The 27,372-nt window shown below is 47.3% G+C and overlaps 1 protein-coding gene across 2 annotated transcripts in view; it reads left to right on the forward strand.

Annotated features, from left to right (window-relative positions):
• Window positions 1-27,372, forward strand: part of LOC144148985 (homeobox protein Meis1-like) — a 383,179-nt gene that overhangs the window by 105,893 nt on the left and 249,914 nt on the right. For both annotated transcript variants that reach the window (XM_077680507.1, XM_077680508.1), the window contains exon 7: window positions 11,649-11,768. In XM_077680507.1, the coding sequence (XP_077536633.1) occupies window positions 11,649-11,768 (120 nt within the window). The remainder of the gene's footprint in view (window positions 1-11,648; window positions 11,769-27,372) is intronic.

Consider the following 27,372-nt stretch of genomic DNA (forward strand, 5'->3'; position numbering starts at 1 on the left):
TCGGATGGGGGGAGGTCGCGTCCGAGGGTAGTGTCGTGCGCGCTTACACACACATATCACTCATCGCGGTATGGCGGAGGCTTGCTGCGCTATAGCACGTTCGCTCGCGACCAAATATTGTCGCAGCGATCGCCTCAGGGAACCCGCTTCCTATGTGTGCTTTCTCGCGCGCGAGTCGCTGGTCGGTCGTCGATTGTCACGCGAAGAATCCACGGCCGCGACGACTTCGCGCCGTCGGAACTGGGTGCAGGCTGCACCGTATATATGCGTGTTGTTTACCTAGCTGACCCTTACGTATCAAGGGGCCACGCGTGTATTATTATTCTTTATGTTGTTTAGGGAGAGAGAAAAGGCAAAGGAAAGGCAGGAATGTTACCCAGGCTACGGCCTAGTATGCTATCCTTCACGTGGGAAAGTTACATCCGGATGTATTTTCCTCATGTGTTTTTCCCCGTCTTCTTGCCTCGTGTTAATCATCTCCCCCCCCCCTTTTTTTTTTTTCAAATTTCTTCACCACATTCGCTGCGTGAACACTTGTTAAAGGAGCCATGAAGACAAAATACAAGTTGGGTTTATTAGAAAGACTGCTTAGTCCCGATAACAATGATACCAATATCATCGCAATCTTTGAACAAATAACGGAGATATTAAAGAAAACGTGTGAAGCAGTCGCGACCCCCTAGCCAATTTCCCGCAACTTTTCTATGACGTCACGAAACCTTGTTTGTGCGATGGGGGGCCACCTAACTGACCTGTCACGACGACACATGACTGGACGTCTGTAATGGGGCCTCTAGTCCCATTTAACCGCATCACATGAATGCTAACGTGCAATTAACGCACTGAAAATTATGTTTTATTGTTGGCCCGTATGACGTCATTCTTGCTCATAACACGTCACTGTGGCGCAAAATTTGAAAGTTTTTAAATACTTCTTGCTTTTCTTTCGTTAAAAAACATATTTTGTGGCTGTAATGGAGCTGAGTGGGATACTGAATCTTAGTTCTTTCAAATTAAACGAAGTTGTATTTTCTCTTCATGGCTCCTTTAAGCAACTTTGATTACCGACACTAGCGAAGCGTGCCAATCTTGATGGCCCGTTACGCCGCTATAGCAGCAACAGGTGCGGTTATTATCGTTACCGGTACGGTACCGGCAGGCGCGGAAGGCCCGGCACTCGTTGTGCGCATGCGTAGAGGAGCCGCCGCATGCTGGGCGACGTATTGGGGCTCGTTCAACGCTCTGCTATAACTGGCTATTTATTCGGATTTTCAAATGGATGCCTTCGCATTTGGTGCTACATCTATAGATTTACTATTTCCATTTCACATTTGGCTTTATGGAAAATTCCGATCGCGTGCGCCCCGAAAGTTGTCATTACTTCGAGCTAAATTGCGTTCAACGCACCTAACCGCAGTTCCTTCGCTCTTCAAACTAATTCTCGTGTCAGCGCCGGAAAGTTCGTATGCTATGTGCACCTGCCGTGGCGTGGCCAACTCCTATGTACTGCTATGGTGTGTTGAGGTATGGAAGGAATGTTTGGTGTGGAAAACAATATCCGCACCGAAGATGAACGCGCGGTGCTGTCGGCGAGCGAAACTGTAGAATTATAAAAAAAAATACGAAAAAGAGCGGAAGAAACATGTGCGTAGATGTGTAAACAGAGTCGTTAAACACCTGTACCGCATTTATCGCGCGCTAAGGCAACGCCGCTGTATGCCTAGAGATAGATGAAAGTCAAAACACGACGTCGACGAAACAGACATATATAAAGAAAAAAAACGCAAAAAAGTGGAAGGCAGGCTAAATCCGAGACTTGCAGTGCGTATGCATATACGCTCGCAAATTTTATGCGGTGCGATTAGGGGGTAGTCGCTGGCGTCACGCACGTGCGTTCGTTTACCGCTCCGACGTGGTGGCTTTCACGTTGACCGTAACGTTTCAATCATGACGTTCGCGGACCGTGTGCGAACTTGGCCTCGCAGCGTACTCTCTTCGGCGGCTAACTGCACGACAAAAAATCGTATGTTGTTTTTTGACACGTGCATATATTCAATCCGCCGCATTTGCTTCTCTTTAAAATGACGAGACGGCGTTGGATGCGCTACTTTACAAAGTAATGTATGAGAGCTGCCAATGAGCTGTTCGGTGAAATTGCTATATATATATATATATATATATATATATATATATATATATATATCGTAGTCATGACGGGCGGCACAGTTATATATATATATATATATATATATATATATATATATATATATATATATATATATATATATATATATATATATATATATATATATATATATATATATATATATATATATATATATAACTGTGCCGCCCGTCATGACTACGGTGCTAAATACGAAGCGACATGACGGGTGGCACAGTCTTCTGCGTTGCATGCTGGCCAAAGGCACGAAAAAGAAAAACACAAAACACCTCGAACATGTCGTTGAGGTCTCCACGTATACACTTCCACGCTAGCACAAAAGACTATGTTCAAATGATTTCCAGAGCTTTATTCGGCACTTTCGGATGGTTGTCTACGGGAGTTGCATTGGAGACATTTTTTTTTACCTGAACTGGCTGCACTGGTGCAAGCAGTGCTGCATATGTTCATTTTTTTTACTAATTGATATCCTCAGTAGCACTCTGCACTGTTCTGCACGACACTGCACTAATTTGCACCCGTTCAGGTAAAACAAATGCCCCTATTATTGCATGAACTGGGGGAAGCATACACGGGTAGAGTGCGTTGGAGTGTGTAGGTAGCGCCACAGAGGTGCTGTGGTGCTGCGGTTGGTAGTGACTATTGTCAAAACAGACGGCAGTCTTGTAGTGGTGTCAGTGGGTATCGACTGCCGTCGAAATAGCGGGAGGCTTCAAAGCTGCAGCCACTCATCTGTATAAAGTACGGATCTAAAGGCAGAATCCAAGCGTTACGGATTGGAATGTTCTCGGCTGGGAAGCGTGCATCCATGTGTCTGCACGTCTTCCACGGAGTCCTGCCGAGCCTTTCTCGGTGCCTTATCGTCTCTAAAGGGCAGTTTATGACGCCGAAGGTGCGGACGTCACGTCGGCCACCGGTAGAGTTCCTTGCATTCTAATGAACCGCGTCTCTTACTCTCTCTGGCATCTCGTCTGTTCGTTTTTGTTTGGCAACTTTAGTTTTGTCCCTCCGCGGATGCACGGATACCTACGTGTCGCGTACGCCAGGTGTGCCTCCTGCACGTTTCCCCAGAGCGGGCACGTATACGTACCGGGGCGCAATGAACTGCGCCGCGGCTGCGCGTGACGATGGACGGCGCGTGGAGCTCGTCCGGACCCTCGCTGAATTCCGTTCACCGCTTCGTCCACGTAGAGACTTGGTTGCGAAACCCGTAGTGCGCGAACATTATTAGTCGCCGTCCGTCGCCTTCACCCGAAGGGTGTAGCTTAGTGTATTTATTTATTTATCTGATACCCACAGCGCCAGGGGCATTACAGTGGGGGAGAACACCACAAAATAACACAGGGTTGCAGTTCGCCGCACACCGGCCTTACAGCATTGCAAGCGCACAAAACATCTGTACAATGCAGGTATACACCACAAATAAGCACCTATAAAATCGTTAGGTTTATACAACGCAAATAGAAAAACACTCAAAACAACCAAACGCGTTACACCAACTTCGAAAAGAACGAATCATTTGGTATGGCCGATACCATGTCATAGGGCAAGTTGTTCCAGTCGCGAATAGTCCGGGGGAAAAAAGACGACCGAAACGATTGAGTTTTGCAAAAGTATTCCCTTACCTTAAATGAGGCCCTTACCTTACCTTACCTTAGTTGAGCCCAGTATAAGATTCTTCCCTGGGTTATTGTGGCTGCTGGCGAGCGTAATATTTCGTCAAAAAAGAAAAAAGAAAAACACAGCGCTGAGACGCCCTTACGCTGAGCGATGAGCGGATAACAAGAAATTTCGTTGATCCTGCGAAAGGAAAGAAATGAGCATACATTTAGGTTCCCAAATGATAAGATTAGTCTTAATCGCACAGAAAACGAAGAGGCAAGTACAGAGAGAGATGATGGTGATGGCGGTTGATGTTTAATGGCGCAAGGCCAACGTGGGCAAAGAGCGCCAAAGATCGAGTTATTTAATAAGTGTTACGAGCGTAAATACTAAAACCTGCGAGTAAAACAAAGTGAAACGAAACAAAAAACAATTCAAATGGCTGGTGTAACGGGCCAGGATGATTACGCGTGATATGACAAGAGCTGCAGAAGTTTTATCTCAGCTAAAAACTTCAGAAAACGTTGACTAGAAAACATTGGTTCGTACTGAGAGAGAGGTAAGAGCTAAAATGTACAGAGAGAGGTAAGAGATAAAACGAGAAGAATAGGGAGAGTGAGATGGGAACTTGTGAGAGCGTAAATCTATGCCAAAGGTGAATAATTTAAACGTTCTTTAATGGGAAATTTGGTTGCCGTGTGGGGAAAGTCGAAACTGAAAGCGACCGGGCAATTCAAAACGCAAAGCCGGGATAAGTCTAGTGGAAAGGGAAGAAGATACAGGTGCCGTCATAAGTAATTGGAACAAGCATTTGTGAATATCACAAAATACTTGTCCTACTGGCTTTACGACAGCTATTACTGGTTTACAGGAAGCTTCTTCTATACGGGAAAACTCCTTTAAACTCACGCCAATGCAGCCAGGCAGTTTCCGGAAGAAGAAATTCCTGTAAATCTACGGGACCGTGTCCGGTTACTTTTGACGGCACCTGTACTTTGGCTTCAGGGCAGAGCAGGCGTGGGGCACGCTTCTCCAGCGGTTTCCTTTTGGATTGATTGATTGATTGATTGATTGATTGATTGATTGATTGATTGATTGATTGATTGATTGATTGATTGATTGATTGATTGATTGATTGATTGTGAGGTTTGACGCGCCGGAGCAACACCTGGGAAATGAGGCGCTCGGTAGTGGAAGATTCCAGATTATTTTACACCGCCTGAGGATCTTTAACATGCGCTCTCACTCTTGACACACGGGCGTTTTCGCTTTTCAGCTCCACCAGAAACGCTGAAACCCGCGTCCTTGGGTTCAGCTGCACAGCGCCTAATCAGCCACTGAGCCACCGTGGCGGGTTCCTTTTGAATTCTAAACAGGTTATTATTTCGCAGAGCTTTTATTGGCCAGTCTCAAGTACGAATCCTTGAATTTGTTCGCTCTAAGCGCGAAAATGCCTCTCATTCAAAAATAAATAAATAAATAAAAAACCCTTACAGGGTCTGCTTCTCCACAACACGGCTGAATGGCCAATCCATCAGTTGTTCGCGCTATAGAATGCATGCGAAGAATGACATCATGACGTTTTGAGTGTGGTGTTTTTAAAGGGTCCCACATCGGGCCTCGTTATTTGTTAAATTAGTTGCCTTGAACGTGGTGATTCGTTATTCAGAGGCAGTGTTAGTAACAGACCTACGAAGTTTTTCCTGCGTGTTGAAAGCCAGGCCCAATAATACATTCTGAGCTATTTATGAGTATTGTCTGAGGAAAAAGAAAAAAACAAAGACCGAGTTAAACAAGCTTTTTCGGAATACATTAAACGCATTCCACTTCCCGGCTTGATATCTTTTCAGAGAACATGCACATAAAATCATAAAACGAGATTAACGAAGTTTCAAAATACTGCAACGGCAAGAAATGCAGTGACTCGGGGTGGTTGCCTTTGTACAGTGTATAGGCCCTGGTTTCGTGCCCGTTTCTCTTTTTATTTTGGTCACCAAGAGCGCGTGTTTTTATTCTTTGATAGCGCCGGTGCCGTCTTAATATATCCCGCGATGCATCGGACCAGCTTTATACATAATGGAACGGCGCTGAATTTTTTAGGTGGCTTCTCGCCGGGCCCGATCCTTCCGGACGACGAAAAAAAGAAAAGACAAACTCCCACATCTCGTTTTTAAAAACTAAAATATAAGCAGCTAAGCAAAGCTCACGAAACCGCCAAAAATGAACTCGGGCCGTATAACGATATATGCTTGCCATTTCTACGCGGACCCCGCGGCTGCAGGTTTGGCGCTGAAATATTTATGTTCTGGCCGAACGGCTTTTCCGCGCATGCTCTGCGCCTCTTCAGCGCTCGGGCAGCTGTTCTTGATCAGCAATTCGAATTCGTTCTCGTGCTCCAGATGCTCAGTTCGGTTTCGGAACTCCTCCACCCTCGTGTTGTGGCGGAAATTGTGCAACGCGGGTTCTCGGTTACGGGCGCACGCGTAGAAAGTTCCTTCCTCTCAGAACATGGTTGCGGGTTCGGTTCGGTTCCTGTCAGTGATGGCTGCTCTTTTGATGCGTGCGTACGAACTACACGCCGGCACGCGTATACGCAAGCGCGCACATCGCGCACATGCACGCGAGTGGTCTTAACTGGTCCTGACGAGAATACGCCAGCAACATGTCACTTTCGTTAAATTAGTTTTCCGTGAACCCAGAGTGAGCCATCAGGGACACGAAAGCCGTGTCAGAGTACGCCAGCAACATGTCATTTCGCTTGAATGAGTTTTCTCGGAATGTCGAGTCATCCAGCAGGAGTGTATATAAAAAAGCGCGCGTTAGAAGTATACCTCGTAAACTGCGTGGATGCTCAAGCCGCGTGTATTTTTCGTCATAAATGAGTTCCCAGCTGAGTCAGTGAAATGAAGTGAAGCGGCATTCGCTGCGCTAAGTTGTCACTACACTCACTCACTCGCTCTCATTTATGCTCAAGATTCAGGTATGAGCACGAGCCGGGGTGAGCCCATTTCCGCACCGCGAAACAAGTGCGAGCTGATGTGATATACCTCATGAGTCACACCGCATTGCTTAAGTTTAATCACTTGTAAGTATTCCTACGCACTCATGAGTGATACCGGTCTGCGCAGGTGCAGCTATCTGGCTCATGGCTGTTTTTTCGGAAGTGATTACCGTATTTGCACGATTCTAACACGCACTTTTTTTTCGCTAGAAGTAGCTGTCAAATTTGTGCGCGCGTTACAATAGGGCGCAAAACTGAAATCGGCTTCGAAGCGTCCAGCGGATTCGTCATGAATACGAACTGCTCCCAAAATCCAACTCGATCCAATCGAAAACAATCCGCCAGCATCACGCGAGTAAATTTTGGCGTGCGCATTCCTCAATGGGCATTGAGGAATGCGTACGCCAATTTGCAAATATTTATTTTTAAAACATTTCGCGGAGTATATTTTTTTCAGATTTTCATGAGTATCTGCGCGTTACTGTCGGGGGTGCGCTAGAATCGGGCAAATACGGTACTCTTGAGTTATTCAGCTTAATGCAAATAACTTTCGCCCAGCTTAGATTGAAGGCGAAAGCTTGTCGTCTGCGTACTTCCAAGCTCATAAATCTCTTCTACGAGGTTCAAAATCCGCGGGAATTATCAGTTTTAAATACACCGCTATCACTCCTGACCGCCTTCATATTCAAGTCCATGCCTTGCTCCATGCGAAATATCAATTTGCTGCATTGATTTTGCCAGATTCCTGAACGGTCGGCCTTTGGAGCCTGGGCATTGGGGATTCCTCTGAAAACGGTAAATACCCTGGACTTGTGGCTGTGGCTTTAGCTATTGACCCACTTCACAGGGTTACATTATGATACAAGGGGGCGCTGGCTTCTCTAGCGACGGCCGTCGGAATAGCGGTGACACCTTTGGCTGCCGTAAAATAACGGATGTTGCAAAACTCTAGGCATCCTGCGATGAATGCCGGTTGTTGTCCCACCGTGCTTAAGTACGTCTTAAAACCGGCCACTTCGACAGGGACATCGCCCATATCACAGAGGCAAACGAGCATGGAGTTGTCTCATCGCTCTCAACAAGAACAAAACTGTCACGTCTTTAAATGTTGTCGTCATCTCCTCAATTACGGCGAGAATTCGCTAACGTGCATTGTTATACAGCTCGTATCACGACTCGTTTGGCGCACACGAGTCGAGATTTGTGGGGCTCAGAAATATCATACAGTTTAACCTCGTTATAACGAGCACTGATCTGGCGAATTATCGGCTATAGCGAACTATATACGAACTTTGGTTGGCCACGCTTTAGTTCAGTGACACTTATTCTGTTTGTAACGAAACCGAAACCGCGAGAGAGGCGCGCGATATTGTCTATAACGAAGAAATATTTCAGGAAGGCTGCTAGGCTACTTGGAAAAACCTCCAATGTCGAAAACTGCGGAAGTAATGTCCAATGTCCAAAACTGCGGCGTTACGCGCCAACGAATAAATGGGCAGTGAGGTGCGCCTTGGCTGCGGATGAGTTCAGAACGTCCGGGGATCTGCAAAGGTACGCTCAAAATATTGGCTCTTTTTTTTTTTTTGTAACCTTTGTGGGAGGAAGTACCGCTGCTGCCGGGATACGAACACTCGACTTTGTGCCGATGTAATGCAACGGTCATAGCTACTGACCCACAGCTGCTGGGCTGGTAGCGAGCAAGAGGTGAACCCCCCTATGATCTGCTAGTCCCAGCCACAGAGTTTCGTACACTAGACGCAAATATGGGGCGCCAGTGGTGTCCGGGAGAGCCGCTCTTCAGCGAGCGTTCCGTCGTGTACACCGGGCAGGTACGTCCCACTTGTCCTGGCATGGCTAATGGACAGGATGAAAAGTTGCCTGTGGCAGCGAAAAAGCCACAATATCATTGTTGATTAATATTTGAAATTGTTGAACTATAACACAAATGGAGCTCCGAGACATTTATTTGTCAATAATATTTTAAAAGCTTCGTGGAGTACAAATAAGAGAACAAACGTGAATTTTTTGTGGATTTCGGCTTCAGGAGAGGGAAGAAGCCATGTAGCTATAGCCAAGCCAAGTAGGAGAAGAACGTTGCCAGATGCTGCGGCGGCGCGCACGATGCCACGGGATGACAGTGACAGATTTGTATATATTATTGTGATACTCTGTGGTCTCAGCCGTGAGTCCCCTGCACTGTACAGTAGGCGCCCTGCCCGGAAAAAGAGTTTGCACAGAATTCGTTCAGCGGCAACGACGTTGCTCCAGAACAGCTAAAACATACACTGTGCTGCCGTACAAACAACAAGTCTTTGAAATAAAAACTAGCGATCCTTAAAGGGACGAAAATGCGCTGCGGGCTGCAGAGCGATGCACTTATTTAAATCAATTCCCATGCGCTTAGGACGCATGACGAAGAGCTCCGAGTGATCGCATCTGACTTCCTTCCCGACCTTATCTTGCGCCGTGCACGGCCCGAACCGAAGCTTTCGGCTTTCATTAAATTACCGGCGTCCAGACTCGGAGCATCATCCGAGCAATTACGCCGGCGGCAGCAAACAAAACGACGCACGATGTACGCGCATTACGCCCGGGGACTCGAAATGTATACGTTTTAGCCTCGGAGGGCTTGGTCCGGTAAACTCGATTTGGCGGTAGATTAGCCCCTCTTTCTTTTTTTTACCCGCTCCCGGAGACGCGCTCTTCGATGACAGCGCCCAAATGCTTTCTGACGTGCGCCGCGGCCGAATTTCAACTTCGTCCGTTCTATACTAATACACACAGACTCACGCTGAGTCGAAACACGCACGCGTCCATTTTTACAGCGTGGACGAAGGCAGCACTTGGGGTGGAATTTATGGACAGGCGTTCCGACGAGACAGAGTCCACTTTCAAATTTCCCGCGTTCCCCCCTTCCTTCCCCCGTTCGAGTAAGTGGTGCCAGCCTCTACGCACAGGGATATCGAGTTACGTTTCGTAAAACGCTACACTTTTATGATGCGTGTGCGGGGAGAGTGGTTCACTTCATAATAAACTGCAAGCGCAGCATTTCACGTCAATATTTTTTGGTAAAGAGCTTCCGACCCGCCCGCCCACGAGAGGGCGTTCAACGTTTTTCAGTGTTCGATGACACTCGGCGATATTGTGCGATACCTTCATCTAATTTCCTCGAAGCAGTGTCCGTATAAGTTCTATTTTTCTGTTGTTGTTACTGCTTTGCTTCGCGGTATCGGAATGACTACTCTAAGTTCACGTTGAACAAATTGAGTTCCGTGCACTGGAATATTTGTGTTGCTTCTTTTATGCTTTGTCTTAGCGCCAACGCCGAATGTATTAATTCTGCTACAGCGACATTTATGAAAAAAGGGGGTTCTCCTGCAAGGATAGGTTCAGAATTGAAGCTGTGATAACGGCTGATAATAACACTGATAAGGTATAACGCTACTCCTGCTACTAATAACGAACATTCGAATTTGTAGGTACTGTTGTCTTCTTGGTGATGCCCTGGTCTATATAAGACCAGCGGAACAAATTATCAGCAGCGGGAGATGGCTGACTGGTCATGTTGGAAGCGATCCACCAGCAATAAGTTGTCTACACCGATTAGTTGTGAGTGTTGAGGCGGTGGGGGAGGGGCTCTTTGCGAATGCTATAAAGTTTCTACGAGACAGCTGCGAACTTGAAGTGTTCAGGGGTTCTCAGTGCGGGCGCCACGAACTAGGTTCCGCGAGGCATCGCAGTTTTGGACCAAGAGCGCCTCCACAGCCTACCACGGCCCTGTCATGTTCTTTCCATTCGAGACGCCGAGCTTGTATGGATAACATGGCTGGCAGAGGCTGGCATGACAGAGGCAAGATTAAGAGTCTGCAGGATTGAAAAAATGATGGAAAAGAATTCGGAGGCAAAGGGTGGACTTGGGCGTCACAATGCATTAATGACTCTGCGTACATGGGAGTGTCCCTCGTCCTGCAGTGGGCACAAATGGAGCCTGATGATGCTGATGATGATGATGATGATGATGGTGAATATGCACATGACTCTTCCCATTCCTCTCACCAGGTGGCGAGAGCCACCGAAATTTCAAAAAACGTATCCCTTAACATTGTGAACTCATGCGAATGAACCTTGAAATACCAAAAACTTCTCAGTAATGACCATACTATAGTAAGTACATTGTTTCCTCTTCGATACAAACCAATAACCGCCGCACTATCCGCAATGAAATGTTTTTTGGGCAATAACAGCGGCAACGTAGTGTCGGTAGTATAGTACAGCTGCGCTAGCGTTTACGGCTCTGCCCTTACATGGCGATGATAAGAACGCGATTGATTTCCCGCAAAAACGACCTGGTTCCACCCACACTGTGTTACCTAGCTAGTTTGTAGTGAACAGTACGGGGAAAAGTGTGTGACATTTTAGGGGCGAAGCCCCATGGGGGCTGGGGTTGATGGCTTCTCCTGTCGTCGTCGTGATCATCGTCTCATGTAGTCACGGTACTAAAACACCGGTAAACTTGTTTACACCTCCCGATAGAAGGTAACGCGTGCTAAAAAACACCGGGGCACCTGTTTAGGCCTCGCGCTGGAGCGCTTCGTAACGCATACTAAAAAAAAAATCACCGGGACACTCGTTTGAGCCTCGTGCTAGAGAGCTTCGTGCTTCAAAGACGAGAGACTTTTAAAGCAAAGCTGTGTACCTCTGTCCCCCCAACGGCTTCATCTCCGTTGGCGAAAACGTAAAGGCGCCAGGAATACACTTATGCATTGCATGCTTCGCACCTCCCCAGGTTTCACGTTAGTGGAGATGGCCCGGGGTTTTGTTTAACGTTCTCCCTCTCTCTCTCGCTCTCTTCCTGCGCAGGGATACGGCATGGAGGACATCGAGCCTGGCCCCGGAGACGACAGTGTCGTCGACGGTCACAGTCCGTACCGCCGCGCAGTTGGCGGAAGTGCGTGGCAGTTCCCGAAATTCAGCAACTCGGTGAGTAGCGTGCACTTTCTCTTTCTTTCTTTTTGCAAAGCATGCACTCTCTTCTCCAAAAGAAGAGTAACCGAACAAAGAGAAGGAAGATCCGGATTTCGAAATATTTTTATTTGTTCGGTGTACTTGCTTCAGTATTGCCGTTTGCAAATTCAGGTATAGATCACAAACAAAAAAAATATCGTTCGGGCTGCTGGTGGTTTGCTAAATCACCAGCAGCCCGAACAACGTCTATACAACGGAGGGATCTTATAATTGACCTCACTGGATCGCGCGCGTCACGTAACTCTTACGTCACGTTTTCCTGTGACTGCCGGTGGTGACGTAGCCCCTCTGCGAAGGAGTATCGAGTGTTTTGCTTAGACAGTAGAAAAAATTTACCGTCCGTTCTTAAATGCAGTTGAGAGAAGCGCGAAAGCTAAAAGTGCGTCCAACCTTCGATGAGCGTGCGTCCAGTCGATCGTTAGACCTCCACAGACCCAAATCGCAAACAAAGAACAATCCCATGCATCGACGAATTTTCACGCACTAAGTAAGCGAGTCTACTAGCAATCTAAGCGTATACCAGTACGTGGTTTATGAGACAAAAGCCTATACTATTGTACTCCTCCTTCGTGATCGATGCGTGCATTGTCTTATCTAGAACGTTTCTTTACTCGCGCTTTTCAAGTAGCCGTTTTGGCACCGGGGAAGCCCACCTTGACGCACGTGCCACGTGTTATGCAGAGATCTTATCAGAGCTCTTTGGTATGTGACCAACCGGTCCATGGGGAAATGCATTGGTATTTTGACAGGACCCCGTCGGTCCCATTATGAAAGCTTTTGCTTTAAGACATCTGCACTCCAACGCGGAAAACCGGTTTTTCTGCCGCTGACGTCACAAGGAGGTCACAGCGCCGGACTCCGTCATGGGAACGTCACGACGCATAGCAGCAAGCAGGACTCCGACTTGAGCCTGTTTTGTTCTCTACGGCTGCTGCAAGAACGGTCCGGAACGGAAGGGGATCCGTTGTTTCAAAAACCGGATATGCGAAATAGAAGCCGAATTCGCTACAGGCGCGACTTTTTTTCCGCGGGACGCGTTTTTCGTGACCCATTTTGACAGAATGGAACAACAAGGAGAAAGAGCAGGCTTAACTTGCACCCCGCGAGCAGCGGTGGTTTATTTCCGTTCTTACTCCGCGCTTGTAAGGGGGTACTATCGATTATAACTGCCTGCGCCGTCTCTTAATAATTCGTCTCAAACATTTTCATTTCGAGCATCTGAAACGCTTTACAGCATGCTCGGTAGGAATGTCTATACATGGCTGTGAAATTTTAGAGCCAACTAATATACGTGTCTAGGCTGCCAAGACAAGTTTGAAACTCGGTCGAATCATCATTTTTTTCTCCCTTATCTGACGTTCTTTGAACGCCTATAACGCATCACAGAAGCAATTTACCTGGTTCCTTTTCGCTTTAGCAATAATAGCATTTGGCAGTAGCTCAAACGAATGTCGCGACAAAAGCAAAGCAGCGACTACAAGAAGCGTGTGCTGCAACGAGCAAATCGCTGGCGATAACTGCAGCTTTATCAGTGATGCCGGGCAGGAGGGAAACGCCAAATAGAAAGCGTTACGTCAGTACTGTGACAGAGCGCCGTTACAGGAAGTGACATGTATTAATGGAACATCCTGTAACCGCTCTTCTGACAACTTAGTAAGATCGCAAGATTAATTAGCTTTATGCGAATTGATATGCTCACACTTAGGGATAAGAAAACAGCTGCGTGGATTAATTGCAAATCTTCAAAGGCGTAAATTGCAAACAAAGAACAATCCCATGCATCGACGATTTTTCACGCACTAAGAAAGCGAGTCTACACTCTTAGGCAAAAAGGACTAAAATAGGGACTAAAATACAGCCCTTAGTCTTCGCGGGCGACCGTTCATCTTCAAGGGGAGTATCTGCGGCAGAGTACGTGCCGTGTGCATAAATGCGGACTAACTGTTCGTCCCCGTCGATCTATAAGGAGTAACGGGAAGACAAAAAGCATGCAGTTAGTCTCTTTGTTGCGTCGTTAATCCCCTAATGGCGTCGTCGTTGCCCTTTCGCGCATATGTCTGCGAACAGTTTTATATTTCCAAAACACAAGCCATGGCAGTCACTCGGTGCTTTAGATGGTGCCACGGGAGAAAATATCGATGTTAGTTATAAGAAAATCAGGGTTAGTAGAGCGGCGGGTAATGGCAAGGAGCGGCGACGCGCGATTGCCATACGCATCTCGGCGAGGTTATGTTGATACGCTGTGTTGCATACGATTCGTGTGTGGTAATAACGTCCAATAAAAGCTTTTAAGCGCCTTAACAGTAACGCAAAAATTAGTGACAATAGCAAAAGTGGATTCCTGAGCGTAATGAATATGCATATGTTTAACAGACGAGAAAAAACGCATGTTGCCGATGACAACTGCAAAACAAAAATGCTCGCTACAAGTAAGCGTCTCGAAGTTATCTTTTACACTCGGTACATAATTGCCTTGGGCACCAAAGCTATTACATTGCTGCAACTGCTGTAAAACCCACTTGCATTTCCAAGTCGCAATCGTCTAGCGACGCGAATTTGAAGAATTCAGGCTAAGCAACACCGAATTCGCTTTCGCCGATGCTGGAAAATATGGCATGTTTCCTTATTCTGACACACACACAGACGAACCCTTTCACATACGTTACATAGAGCACTTAACATATGTATCGAACACTAAGAAAGCACTCAGCTTGCGATAATTTGTGCGGAAACAAATGAGTCGTCCGATCGCCCAGCTACCTATCTCAACTAGGCGACGACGAGTTGGTTGTTATTTACGAGAAGCACTATGGTTGTGAGGCTCTACTTCGAATCGAACTGAGCAATAGTCCCTAAACCTAGCAAAGCGCTAAGCGCAAGGCGCAAAACGCGGTCACGTTTGCTTGCACAGATAAAAATTCGGGCACCAGTTGCAATGGATCTGTTGCGGTATGCACGAACTACACGCTGTACACTTGAATATTATCTACCGCATCTATCACCCGGCGGCGTGGTCCAGCGGATAGCGCGTCGGGTTCCTTGTGCATGTTTCCGGGGTTCGATCCCTGCCGGTGCCGGAGTTTTTTTTTCTTTTTTCTGCACTCTACGCAGTTCGTCCTTGGGGAGTATCGAAACGGACCATCCGGGTTGGGGACTAACCGTTCGTCCCCTCGCAGTTAGTCCCCAAAGGGATTAATGATTGTGGCAGAGGCCGTTAGTCCCCGAAAGGACGAACTTTTAGTCCTTTTTGCCTAAGAGTGTACTAAAAATCTAAGCGTAAACTAATACGTGGTTTATGAGACAAAGGCCTACACTATTGTTCTCCTCTTTGATGATCGATGCGTGGGGTGTATGATCTAGAACCTTTCTTTATTCGCGATTAAAGGGACCCTGCAACACTTTCGATAAACACTTTCACTCTTTCCTTCGCGTCTGGAAGCACCGCGAAAGCTATGGTTATCGCCAGCACAGAGCGGCACTGCCTATTTGCTTGTCGCAGCAGATACGTCTTCCGTTTCTGCCTTGTTTTGTGGTTTTTTTTTAAGTTTCTATCGAAAAGAGTTCATTGCTGCAACTGAAGGGAAACCGGCCAATAGCTTTAGTGACGTAATTCGAGCGGTCGAAGAACGTCAAGACCGGGAAATAGGTAAAAATCTTTTGAGTGAGTTTCCAAGTCACCTGATGTGCATGGAGCAGTAGTTTTTGTCTGAGGTACAAGGGAGATCAAAAGAAATGCGAACAACGGAGCGCATAGCCTCCGATTCACGCTGCACCATCTGGCTGCAAAGTCAGTAAACTGCGCGCATGCGCACTTTTTCGAGAGTGTTTTTCGAGAACCGGCTATGCACTGACTGACCTTGAACAGGCGAGCCTTTTTCTTTTGGCGCCTCCCGACAGAGGGCGCCCCGGTGCCGTGCCCGGCGCCGTGACTTTATCGTGCCGCACGGGCAAGCCCTGTTGCGCCTCCTCAATAATTCTTGCTCCGTGGGGTGGGCCATCCGTTTAACTTAGTGGCTGTCAGTAGACCGTAAACACGATAGGGGTCGGCCAAGCTGTCGGTGGAGGAATCAGCTACCAAAATTCGGGGGCAAAAGTTGGACTCAGCTAGCACTTGGTAGAATTTCCTGGAAATATTTGGGAGAGGTCTTCGTCCTGCAGCGGACACAACCAAGCTGTTGATGATGATGATTATGATGATTGTGGTGATGAGTGTGATGATGAAGCGCTGGGAGGAGTGATTGCATGCTTGTCTTTTTTTTTTCTGGGGGTGGGGGGAGGGCTGTAGCCAAGATATTTGTTCTGTGCAGTGAACCATTGCAAAAAGAGTTCTCAAGAATTGCATCGTTATGGCTCATTTATTTTCTGCCATTTCCGCCCGAGTAAAAAAAAAATTACCTCCCTATTTTCTAACGAACACCTCCTTGCTTTTTTTTTTTTTTTTTGTAAACTGAAGCTAGAAAAAATATAGTTGGACCTGGAGAACGTATCTTGGGGGTTTTACGGGTTTTTCGTTGCCGTATAACCACGACTTGTCCAATTTTGCCTCGTTGTATGCACAACGTGAATAGTAACCCAAACTAAAATTTTTGTTTCTAGTTCTACTCCCGCGTTGGTGGTGGTGGTAACACGCATTTATTTTATGTACAAGGGATAAAAAGACGCCATGTTACGCTTTAGCGAATTTTGGCGCACCATTTTTCTTAAAATTTAGTTCGAACACGGGTCGCAGGTGGACTGAAAACAGGAACGATGATGATGGAAATGTATTTTCAGAAACAAACGTCGATAATCACCGCAGGATGCTCTTTTTTAAGGCTAGTCTTACCAGCAAAGGTGATTCAAGATGATATGTTAGTCTTGCCAACCTTGTACTCCCATGCACGCCGCCGTAAAACGCATTGTAAAAATTAATTGAAGAGTAGTTTTTTTTTTTTTTTGTTCCGGATACTAAGCCTAACTTGGTGTTCACGCGGCCGCAGCATCCCAAGACATCGGCACCACTAACGCCACCGGTCGACTCGGTGGTGGACATTTCCAACAGATTGCTTACTTGCCCCGTGGAGCTCTTGGACTCTGAGGACTTGATCTACCTTTCGCCGTGAGCTTCATCCGCCGCCTCACTCGACTCAGTCAACTCAACTTACTCAACTCACTCAGCCAACTCAACTCAGTCACTGAACTCACTCACTCACTCACTCACTCACTCACTCACTCACTCACTTACTCACTCAGCCAACTCAACTCAGTCACTGAACTCACTCACTCACTCACTCACTCACTCACTCACTCACTCACTCACTCACTCACTCACTCACTCACTCAGAACCCAATAACGAATGGAGCAATCACAGCAACAACAAATTCACATCTCTAGCACGCAGCGCGGGCACAACACATGCAATAGTCGATTTCACTCAAAACGACTCTTCAAAACGAAGCTGCAGGAAAAGCCTGGTTATGAAGATACTAGCCGTGCCATTGTCAGAATGCACCACCTTCATTCCAGTGGGTGGCTAGAAGAAACATGAAAGTTTGAAAGTAAAATAACGCGAATAGGAGAACATGCAAACGTTGCACATGGTGAACCGCTGTTGCAATCCGTTATATGTAGGACACGCTATTGCATAGACAGGTCGTGCAGTCGTAAAAAAAGTACGCAGGTGGCGTGTTGCACGTAGTCTTCCCTGAACCAGCCCCGAGAAGCCTGCATATACGGACTGAAACAGGAAGTTTGGTGCCGCGTCACTGTAAGCAGCTGGTGTTCAGAAAGAAAACCGCTACTCCGCTAAAGGAAAACAAGTACCCGAGGGGATTAGTTTGCAATACAGAGCGCATGTTGAAATCCCCGCCGCCCACACAGTGGAACGGTGCGCGCACCGCACCTGCAGCGCCTGCAGTGCGCACCAACTTGGGAACATCTGATGGCATGCAGTTTGCCAGCTTTGCAACGGAAGGCCGGCCCAAAGCTCACCGTGTCGCGACCTGGGGTGTCTTAAAGGTGAAATCAGCCTAGATGATGATCTCAAAGCCAGTTCATCCGCCGATGTCACCGAAGACCGAAGAAACATCGAGATCACAAGATTCTTTAACAAGTCGGAATCGCAGCACTCATCGCGTAAGCGGCCAAACACACGTGTGAAGAGCGACGCGTTTCCGCACGCGTTTTCCCTTTCCAGAAACCGGTCCGGCGGCAGGGGAAAAAACGCGTCGCTCTCCGCAGATGTGTTTGGTCCTTTTTGCAACAGCATCTCCATAGTTTATTATAGCAGACCGCTATAAAAAAAATCGGCGGCAGACTGAATCACCGACCTGGACGGCCGCAGATAGAGAGAGAGAGAAGACAGTGACGAAAAGTTTACAGGACGGTCGAAACTGTGAGTGCAACGGTAAAAAGCTTATCGGGGAAGAACCTTGTGCCTACCACCACATAGGGAACACTGCCCGCAAACCCACGTAGACCTCGCAACTTGTCCAGGAAGAAATAACCGCCGGTTCTCCGTGACTCCTAGGAGATTCGGCTTTTCAGCGGCGGGGTGCACATGTCGTGGGAAAAAAACTGTTAAGTCCAGTGCGGAAGACGTGCTTTTTACACTGGAAGTGAACGCCTCCCCCGGGCTCTCACTCTCTATTTTTTTACGGAGGAGGAAAGGCCGTGCGAAGATATTGAAGGATCTTGCTTACTTGCTTACTCTGGGAACGCTGCAAAATTTTTTCATGTTCTGGCTTGGCACTTAAACGGCGGAGGGGGCTACAGCAATGAATTGGTTAATAAAAAAGGATGTCAAAATACTTTGTGACGTAGTACTGTGAAAATAATTGTCTTCAAATCACGCGTGTGGGATAGTTTGCTTGATTCCTTTTTTTCTTTAAATTAGGGGGCTAAGTGCTATACGGGGTTTGTGACTGTGCCGACAGTGTTTACCGCACGCCGACTGTTGGTTTCAAGGTGAATTCGCACGATGTCTTGGTGGGCATGCTGCAGGACGATGCTTATTATTATTATTATTATTATTATTATTATTATTATTATTATTATTATTATTATTATTATTATTATTATTATTATTATTATTATTATTATTATTATTATTTGTAGTAGTAGTAGTAGTAGTAGTAGTAGTAGTAGTAGTATTTATTTAATTTGATCACATTTATAGACTTCCTCTTTGAATAGTCTATGGCAACACAATGGTCTATGGCATAGCCTCGTAAGGCTCTCAAGTATTGTGAAGGTTGATGCGCAGTCGGTGGGATAGAACAACAGTTCACCAATCTTAAGAAGTTTTTAACAGTGTCGGATCGCTAACCCGCGTTACTAGTTCGTCGAATAACGCGTTATTTCTTTTTTCAGCTGGATTGCGTATTTCTGTAATAAAAACTCTGAGAACGTCTTCCACCCATACGATATTGTAGAGCCGTTTATGGTCTTTGGGAGCCTGCGAACAGAGAGATGATAGCCTCGCTGCTGGCTGTTTGTTCACAAGCTGCTTTTGCAGTATCTTACGTGACAACAACTTAGTGAGTTTAATACTTGAGCCCTGTTTCTTACGGATTAAAATTAAATAAGTTAAAACGCGGAAAGCTGTAAATTTCGTGTATTGCGAAGTGTAAATACCGAAAGGCTTCTGATGGCGCAAAGAAGAAAAATAAACCTTTACAAACCGTTTTTTGAACTTTGCGAAGAAATGAGTTCCCCAATCTGGATGCCCACTTGCACGGTATGAATCTAATATGACGTCCGAAGGACACTCTTAAATCGCCGAAGTTTCAGCCAGGATGTCAGACGAATCATTTTTAGCTGAAGCCACTAAGGGTCTGCAGTCAGGTTCATACTTTTGGTGTCATTAATTAGGTCAGGAGGTGTTTGGTTACCCTGCACACGTACCATGTTTTGTCATTGCCCTCCTAAGGACGCTAGATGAACCAACCTCGCAAAATGCGTGACCTGCAAAAAAAGAAAGAAAATGTCAGAACGAGTGCCAGAGAACAGCGCTAATTAAACGGAGTTCGGCATGGCTTACGCGTTTCGTGTTTGTCCCCCACAACAAGAAGCCTTCGTTAGCCGCTGATCACTTAGGCGCCCCCGAAAATCCTCTTAGCCGCCCGCCTTTTCCTCCCTCTCCCCCTTCGTCATTTTTTTTTTCTTGTGCTGGGTCCCGTACAAAGTACTATACATTGAACAGGCAGACACTCCCGAGTAACAAACGCAGAGCTCAAGCCACTTGCAGAGCTCCAACGTGCATTCGTTGTTTCCCAATCGTGTCTCGGGGATGGGGGACAACACACAAGACGGCTCGTTAAACGCGTGGGCCGTCGGTGTTCCCCAATGCCTCACTCTTGCTCCAACGCTGTTCTCGTGGAAATGCGCAGTTGCAGTTGCACGTACGGGCTTCCAGTAAACTCGGCGGCACTTTTTTATTTATTTATTTATTTATTTTTGGCGCAGTCGTATAAACTGACGCTTGGAAGTGCCTAATTGTTGCTGTCGCCGTTTCGCGGGCGGACTGCAGGGCTTCGCCGGTAAAGCTCGCGCGATTTCCCCGAATTACACAGTCGCGTTTGCGCCCCCGTCGCCGTGTTTCCAAAACATTTTCTGTCTTTCGTACTTTAGCGCATGAATTGTCCTATCGACCGGCCGTGCGAAAGTGGGGGAGGGCCTTCTATTCAGGACTGACGAGAAGAGACAACTCGACGCTTATTCCGTTCCACTCCCCTTCGATTCTAGCGTGGTTGTTCGATGCTGCGTCCCCTTGTTTTTCTCTCATCTTTACCTGACAGTTGCACGCTGCTTTACTGACGTACACAGGCGCTTCGAGCGAGATTAGAAATAACAACAAAAAGGACAGGTCTGGCTTTTGGCGGTGTTTTTTTTTTTTTTTTTCTCGTGACGTTGTTTGTACGGATCGACGGTGCGAAAACGAGTGGGAGTGTAGGGGGAGTGGTAGGATGGAAGCGACGGCAGTTTATGTAAGCCCCCTTTGCTGGGTGACAGGCTCCTCGGCGTTTATTTCGAAAACAATGCCCCTTGTTCCCGTCCCGCGCCCGGCATCGCCCTTTGTGTACCGGCCGCGCGGAAGATCTTTTAGCTATATAGCTAAGGTTGGAAGGTGCTGCGAGCATTGTTGGAGAACAGGGGCGCTGCCTTGTTGCTGCTTGGCTTGTGCCTTGGACGGTTCCCGTTTGCGCCTGAGTGTTTAGGACGTTAATTAACGCGCGGAGAAATTAAATTCTCGAGCGAAGTGAGGCTGACGTTTGAAGTGTAAAGCGTGTGCTAGGAGAAGAAGGCTTGGATGGTTGCCTAAAGCGTGGTGGAGCTTGCTTGGGCTTGACGCGAAGCGATGGGATGCGCTCGGAACGGCGACGCGTTTATTGCGTTGCGCGTCACGCTCACGCATGCACGCGTGGATTAGAGATAAGTGGCAGCGTGTTATCGCGAGTTTTTTTTTTTTTTTTTTTCGTGGCCGTTGTGTTCAGAAACGGTTGGTAACCCGGGATTATGTAGAGAGAGAGAGAGAGAGAGAGAGAGAGAGAGAGAGAGAGAGAGAGAGAGAGAGAGAGAGCGAACTGCCAAGCCAGCCTGGCACCACCGAGCTTGGGTTGCTGCTTTACAGGGATATGAAAAGAGCGAGAAAAGGTCAAACACGTCAATGCACAAAAACGTACACAAAACGCACACAAACACTAAAAGATGTAGAAGCTTCCACTTAACACACGCACAGGATTTCATTAAGCCAAAAGAATTTGATTAAGTAAAGGGATTTGATTAGGCCAAAGGCAGAGATTAAGCAAAATTCACCGAATTTTGTCCAAGCTGCATTCGCGGAGGAAAGACAGCAAGCCAGTGTCGCATCTGGTACTAGAACGCTAAATGCCTAAGTTCTGCTGACACCTCTGGCGCTGCAGGCAACCGTATACACTACTCTATTCGAGAACACTATTGCTGGGATACAAATTGTTGATTCGTGCCTGGTGCGCGCCTCGCTGCGACGGCTTTTGGTTCCGACAAGGTTTCTTCGGGAAGATGATGTCAGTCGGACATGTGTGTTTCGTGTCAGCGAATGTCGAAGGGACCGGAAAATCAATCCTGTGTGGGAGCGACATACCCGGAGTTATATTGCGACAGGGGCAACAATATTACATCTCTTCTAGACTTCTGCAGGTTGACCTCAAATATTTGGGCGCACAGTATGCGGACCAGCAGGCCGTCACGAAAAGCGGGGTGGTCATTGGAACCAATTTTTCGACCCTTGCTAATTTTGGTTTCAAGGGGACGAACCATTGAATTGGCGAGCGATAAATAGGAGTGGGAATACAGTAGCTTACCGATTTTTCGGACCTTGGGGGGAACGAAAAAATTACAAAATTACAGGGGAACCCTGAGTAGTATGCGAAGCAGCCATGGGGTTGACTGAACTTCCCATTAGTTTTCAGTTCGTCGTTTCCGTTGGCGTTCAGCTTCGCGTGCCTTCGCTGTATCAGTAGCTTCTTGACGTAGTTTGAATGAGTGAAGGACATAAGGCGCGTTCGTAGCACACGCTCCCGTCTCGGTTTGTAGCGCAGTGTGAAGAGCGCCACGTACCTCCCGTTGCGGCCAGCGAGTCGTGGGATCGAAACCGGGCGCCGCCTAACTATTTCTTTTTATAGTTGACTGCGCTGACGTCCGACCAAACGCTGACGGGGCTGAAGAGACGCGCATGCGCAGTAGAGTGCAGACGGCGGACAAGGGAGGGAGGGACACAGCCCCGAGCGTGAGATACTTCGCATCTAAAAATATTCCGAATAAAAGAGCCGCTCGAAAAATCCGTGAGCATATACTCCTATGGGGCAACTGGCCGTTCCTCGGGAAAGTGCGGGATATCCAGCAAGTCCGAATTTTTGGAGTCTGAAAAGACGGTCGGCTACTACAATAACTTGTTGTTGTAGGTATCCTCGTTACTAACACTTTATTCCACGCCGTCTGAAGTAGCGAGTTGCTGACCTGACTTCCTAAATTTCAAGGGCGAAGCCCCTTAGGGGCTTGGGCTGTTGGCGTCTCATGTCGTTGTCGTCCCATGTAGTCACGGTACTAAGACACCCGGGCACTCGTTTTTCCAGCGCCTCGCGCAGAACGTAGCGCGTACTAAAACAACACACCGGCACACTCGTTTTGCAACGTCTCGCGCTAGATCGCTTCGTGCTTCAAAGACAAGGAACTTTCACAGCAAAGCTGTATACCTCTACCTCCCAACGGTTCATCTCCGTTGGAAAAAACGCCAAAGCGCCAAGCATACACTTAAGTCGCAACCACATGCAACGTTTTGGTCGCGTCTTGCGGCCGTCTGCGGCGCCTGGCGCCGACGCGGAACGGGCGTTGGAGAGGGCGATCAACCACATGAGACGCGCGAAGAGCGCTTCTCCGATCCAAGTTGCCAGACTTACTTTAGTAAAGGCAGCATCGTTCTGTTTAAGTCATTTCTAATAAACTGAAGAATAATCAAAACTTCAATAAACAAAACACGTTAAATTGACGTTCTATTAAATAAAGTTCTAAAGAGCCGCCAAATAAAGAGCCGCCATGTTGCGTGCGGAGGGGGACCGGAAATTGAGAATAGCAACATCCGGCGCAGACGCCGAAAACGGACCGAAAATCTGGGATGCGCAGACACCGGCGCTCCGAGCGCGCTGCTGTGTATTTGGTGGCGCGCGCTGAACGCGCGTCGCCGCGGACGGTCTCCAAACGCGACCAAAACGCCGCATGTGGTTGCGCCTTTATAACACTGCATGCTGCGCCCCTCCCCAGGTTTGACCTTATGTGGAGGTGGCCTGGGATTTCTTTTTTATTTAGTAACTGCGCTCTCGGAAGGGAGCTTTATACACTCCGAAATCAATTTCTGTCGCTTCGTACGTAGAACGTTAGCAAACGTCTGATCTGCGTATTGTATACACAGGCACCGTCTCAAAATATGATAGGAAGGTGGGAAGAACTCGTAAAGCCGGCCCCTGCGTTGAATGTCCCTTTCTCTACAGAATGCGTTGACTTTAACGACCCGGGGATGCGGCTCCTCCTCCTCCTCCTCCTCCTGCTCCTGCTCGTTGCTCGGCTCATACACTCGAGAACTCGTCGTCTTGGATTCCTCTCGTCACGGGCTGCCCCTCGTCGAGATTCACCCCCCTCTGTTCCCGGGGCTCGCCTTGTAGCTTTCTGCCTGGTGCACAAGTGACGACGAGACTTGGAAGGGAGGGGGGTCCTTCAGCGGGGACCGGAAATGGCGCCCACTCTCGCGACACCGGAAGCCGAAACCGCGGGAACTGCTTCCGGTCTTGTGCGACTACGCCGCTAGCTTCGTGTTTCATTCTTGTATATTTATTTTTGCCGGTTGTTTTCCTTGAAAGCGATGTGGCCTCGGTGAAGGCGACCCAGTAACCCCCTTCTTTTTCTCTTTGTTTTGCCGTTCTTCTTTCTTCCGAAAGCCAAAGTTTCACGTGAGGCTCCGGGGATCGGCACATTCCTTGTGTTTGCGAACCGGTCCGCGCATGCGCACATATCCCATACAAAAATGCCTTATGGGCGTCTATAGATAAATGTATGGTGAGCTATGGCCGCCTATGGGTCCCTATGGTCACCCATAAAAGTGCATAAATTAGGCTATAGCCAGCTATTGAAGTTTTTATGCATCCTGCACTAAAGAATGTAAACCATACAATTCTCTTTAGACGACTATAGAACATCCTAGTGTGTTTAGTCTATAGAGTCACAGCTATTCAGGCTACTGTAGCCAGCTAAAGAAAAATCTATGGCTTTAGTTCTATAGGCCAGTCGCGACAAAGCTCTTTTGGCTGGCTATAGACCATTGTTTAGCTTTAAGTCTACAGACTTGAAACCATTCAGCTGTCTTTTACCAGCTATTGAAAAGAGTTCGTGCTAAAGCTAAAAAGAGAAAGCCATGAAAGCTCATTTGGCTGGCTATAGGCCGTTATTTAGCTCTAACTCTACAGACTCAAAACCATTGAGCTGTCTTTTGCCAGCTATTGAAAAGGATTCGTCCTACAGCTAAAGAGAGAAAGCCGTAAAAGCTCATTTGGCTGGCTATAGGCCGTTTTTTAGCTCTAACTCTACAGACTCAAAACCATTGAGCTGTCTTTTGCCAGCTATTGAAAAGAATTCGTCCTAAAGCTAAAGAGAGAAAGCCATAAAAGCTCATTTGGCTGGATATAGGCCGTTGTCTAGCTCTAAGTCTACATAATTGGAACCATTAAGCTGTCTTCTGCCAGCTATTAGAGAGAATCTGCCCTAAAGCCAAAGAGAGGCACCCATAAAAGTTTCTGCGGCTGGCTACAGTGCAATATATAACTGTAAACCTTTAGACGTGGGACAATTAAGCAACATTTACCCGGAATTAGGAAAGCGTTTGGCGCAGAATTTAGAGGCTTGCATCCATAAAAGCTTCCTTAGCTAACTACATAGTGACATAAGCCTCTAAGTGTACCGCCGCTAATAAAAAAGTGTTAGCCTATAAAGGTATAATTCGAGCGCACCATTAAATTCTATTCCGCTGGTTCCAATATGACTTATGCCGCGTAATTTATACACTCATGATTTACCTAGCTACATCTACAACACAGACTGAATAACGATGATGAGGTTCATCGGCCAGTTATATGTAAGGTTAACGCCCAAATTCAGGTTGCAACTTTGGGTACTGTGCGTCGGCAAAGCTTGCGAATGAACGGAGACCGAAAGACGTATAAGTTCGGAGAATTCTTCCTCTGCGGCTCTTCGCTGCCGCGGTCAAGTGAAAAAGCGGGCTTCTCTGAAAACGGCCTTCTCAGCGTCGAAGCGAATTGGAAAGAACTTTCGCGGCCCCCGTTCCCGCGGGCGCAGTCAGAAATATGGTGGCATCTGCGAACAACCGCATTCCTTCTCCCGCGGAGCTCACTTTGAAATTAGTCATTGAGAAAGGGGGAGAGCGACCCAAGCTGGACCGAAGGAGGCAGGGAAAGGAAGTTCTGGGAAGCATTGAAAAGGCAGAGGGGACCACGACCGGCCGGGGAGGTGCGGCGTGAGTGCCCCGCGCGTCGACACTGTAGCCCGGTCGGGCGAAGGGAAGTTTTCGTGGAAAAGAGGGTCAGGCGTTCCGTGCTGTGTTAGTATTCGTGCGCGCAGCAATAATAGTGGCAGAAAATTTTCCATGAGTACTGAAACAGATATAGTTTTTTCGGATGAAGAAAACAAAACGTTAAGCGATGTTGTATTTGCCAAATAAAATCATTACCAGAAAACAAGTTAGAAAAAGTTCGAAAGATGGGCACGTATCTCCGCACTATTTGCTAGCGCGATGGACCTGCTTATACCAGGATGTACTCAGTCAGCCACATCTCGTCTCCTTGCTCATGTGCGCGGGCATGGCACGTGTTGCCAAATGTTGGAAATTTACGACTCGACTGCAATGTGTTCGTGTTGATGGTGTGACGCCAAGCAAATGTGCCGCTTTTCGCTGTCGGAAATGTCGGTGTTTACGGTGACAGTGTTGCGACTAATTCAACATCAACCCGAAGTCATGCAAAAATGGATACCTGCGATACCGCGACATGAATTTCATCGTACGCAAAACACCAGGGTGAGGGATCTTACGAACTGAAGAGGCTGTGTTGTGCGAGAAATGCAGGACTTTTTTTGGTGTTCAAGAAAACGTTTCCAAGCTACCCTGCACCACATGGGCATTGCAATGTACACAGAAGTGAAGATTTCGCCGCGGTGATGAGACAAATATAATTATTTTTTCGCGAACTGAGAAAACGTACAAGGAACTAATTGAACGGGCTTGGAAAACGTTTTTTTATTATTGCATTATGTGCGACCGTCTTCATTGTTTAATTAAGAGTGCATTTCCATTTTAGCCACCGTACTTGCAACTTCGCGCATTGAGTACTGAGTGAAATGAACGATTTCTGAGTGTTCTATTTTCTGTGGACTACCCAGCACCTGCAGGTATTGTGTCTCGGTGGGCGTTCGTAGAAAAAGTACCGCGTAGTGTGGCTGTCGAGCGAATGATAAGCGTGAGCCAGAGTGTTGGAATGCGTGTGTTGTGTGTTTGGATCGGCGTATGTGAACAACAGTTTACTGGCGGCGAAGTAGCGTAGATAGTAGCCCTTTATGTAATGAATGGGATGAATAAACCCCTTGGTTTTGATTTTCTTGTTTGCCTTTGTTTAAGCCTTTTGTGAATGAAAACTGGCGACGTGTTTGCAGTCGCAACCTTGCACTCCCCCTATATCGCTGAAGTGTTCATGGAGCATATATTACAGAATGCAGATAGCCACACAACCTAAGTGCCACAGGAGAAGTTCTAGAGATCCGCAAGGCTATATGCCGGCATGGCAGCGTGTTAATAATTTCCCAGAGGCTGCTGCTGTCGCTGTGTTTCAAGTAGTGGCGATTATCTTCTGGCTGCAGCCCATGCAAAAATATCGTATGGTCGGCTATTGAAAATCCTTCTTATGGTTGTCTTTAGCTATTTGGCCCAATTATCTTTACACATTTCTATGGCTGTCTTTAGCCATTTCTATGGATATTTCTATG

The sequence above is a fragment of the Haemaphysalis longicornis genome, unplaced genomic scaffold, assembly GCF_048455015.1.
Source record: "Haemaphysalis longicornis isolate Haplotype H1 unplaced genomic scaffold, Haemaphysalis longicornis Haplotype H1 scaffold_8, whole genome shotgun sequence".
Taxonomy (NCBI): Eukaryota; Metazoa; Arthropoda; class Arachnida; order Ixodida; family Ixodidae; genus Haemaphysalis; species Haemaphysalis longicornis.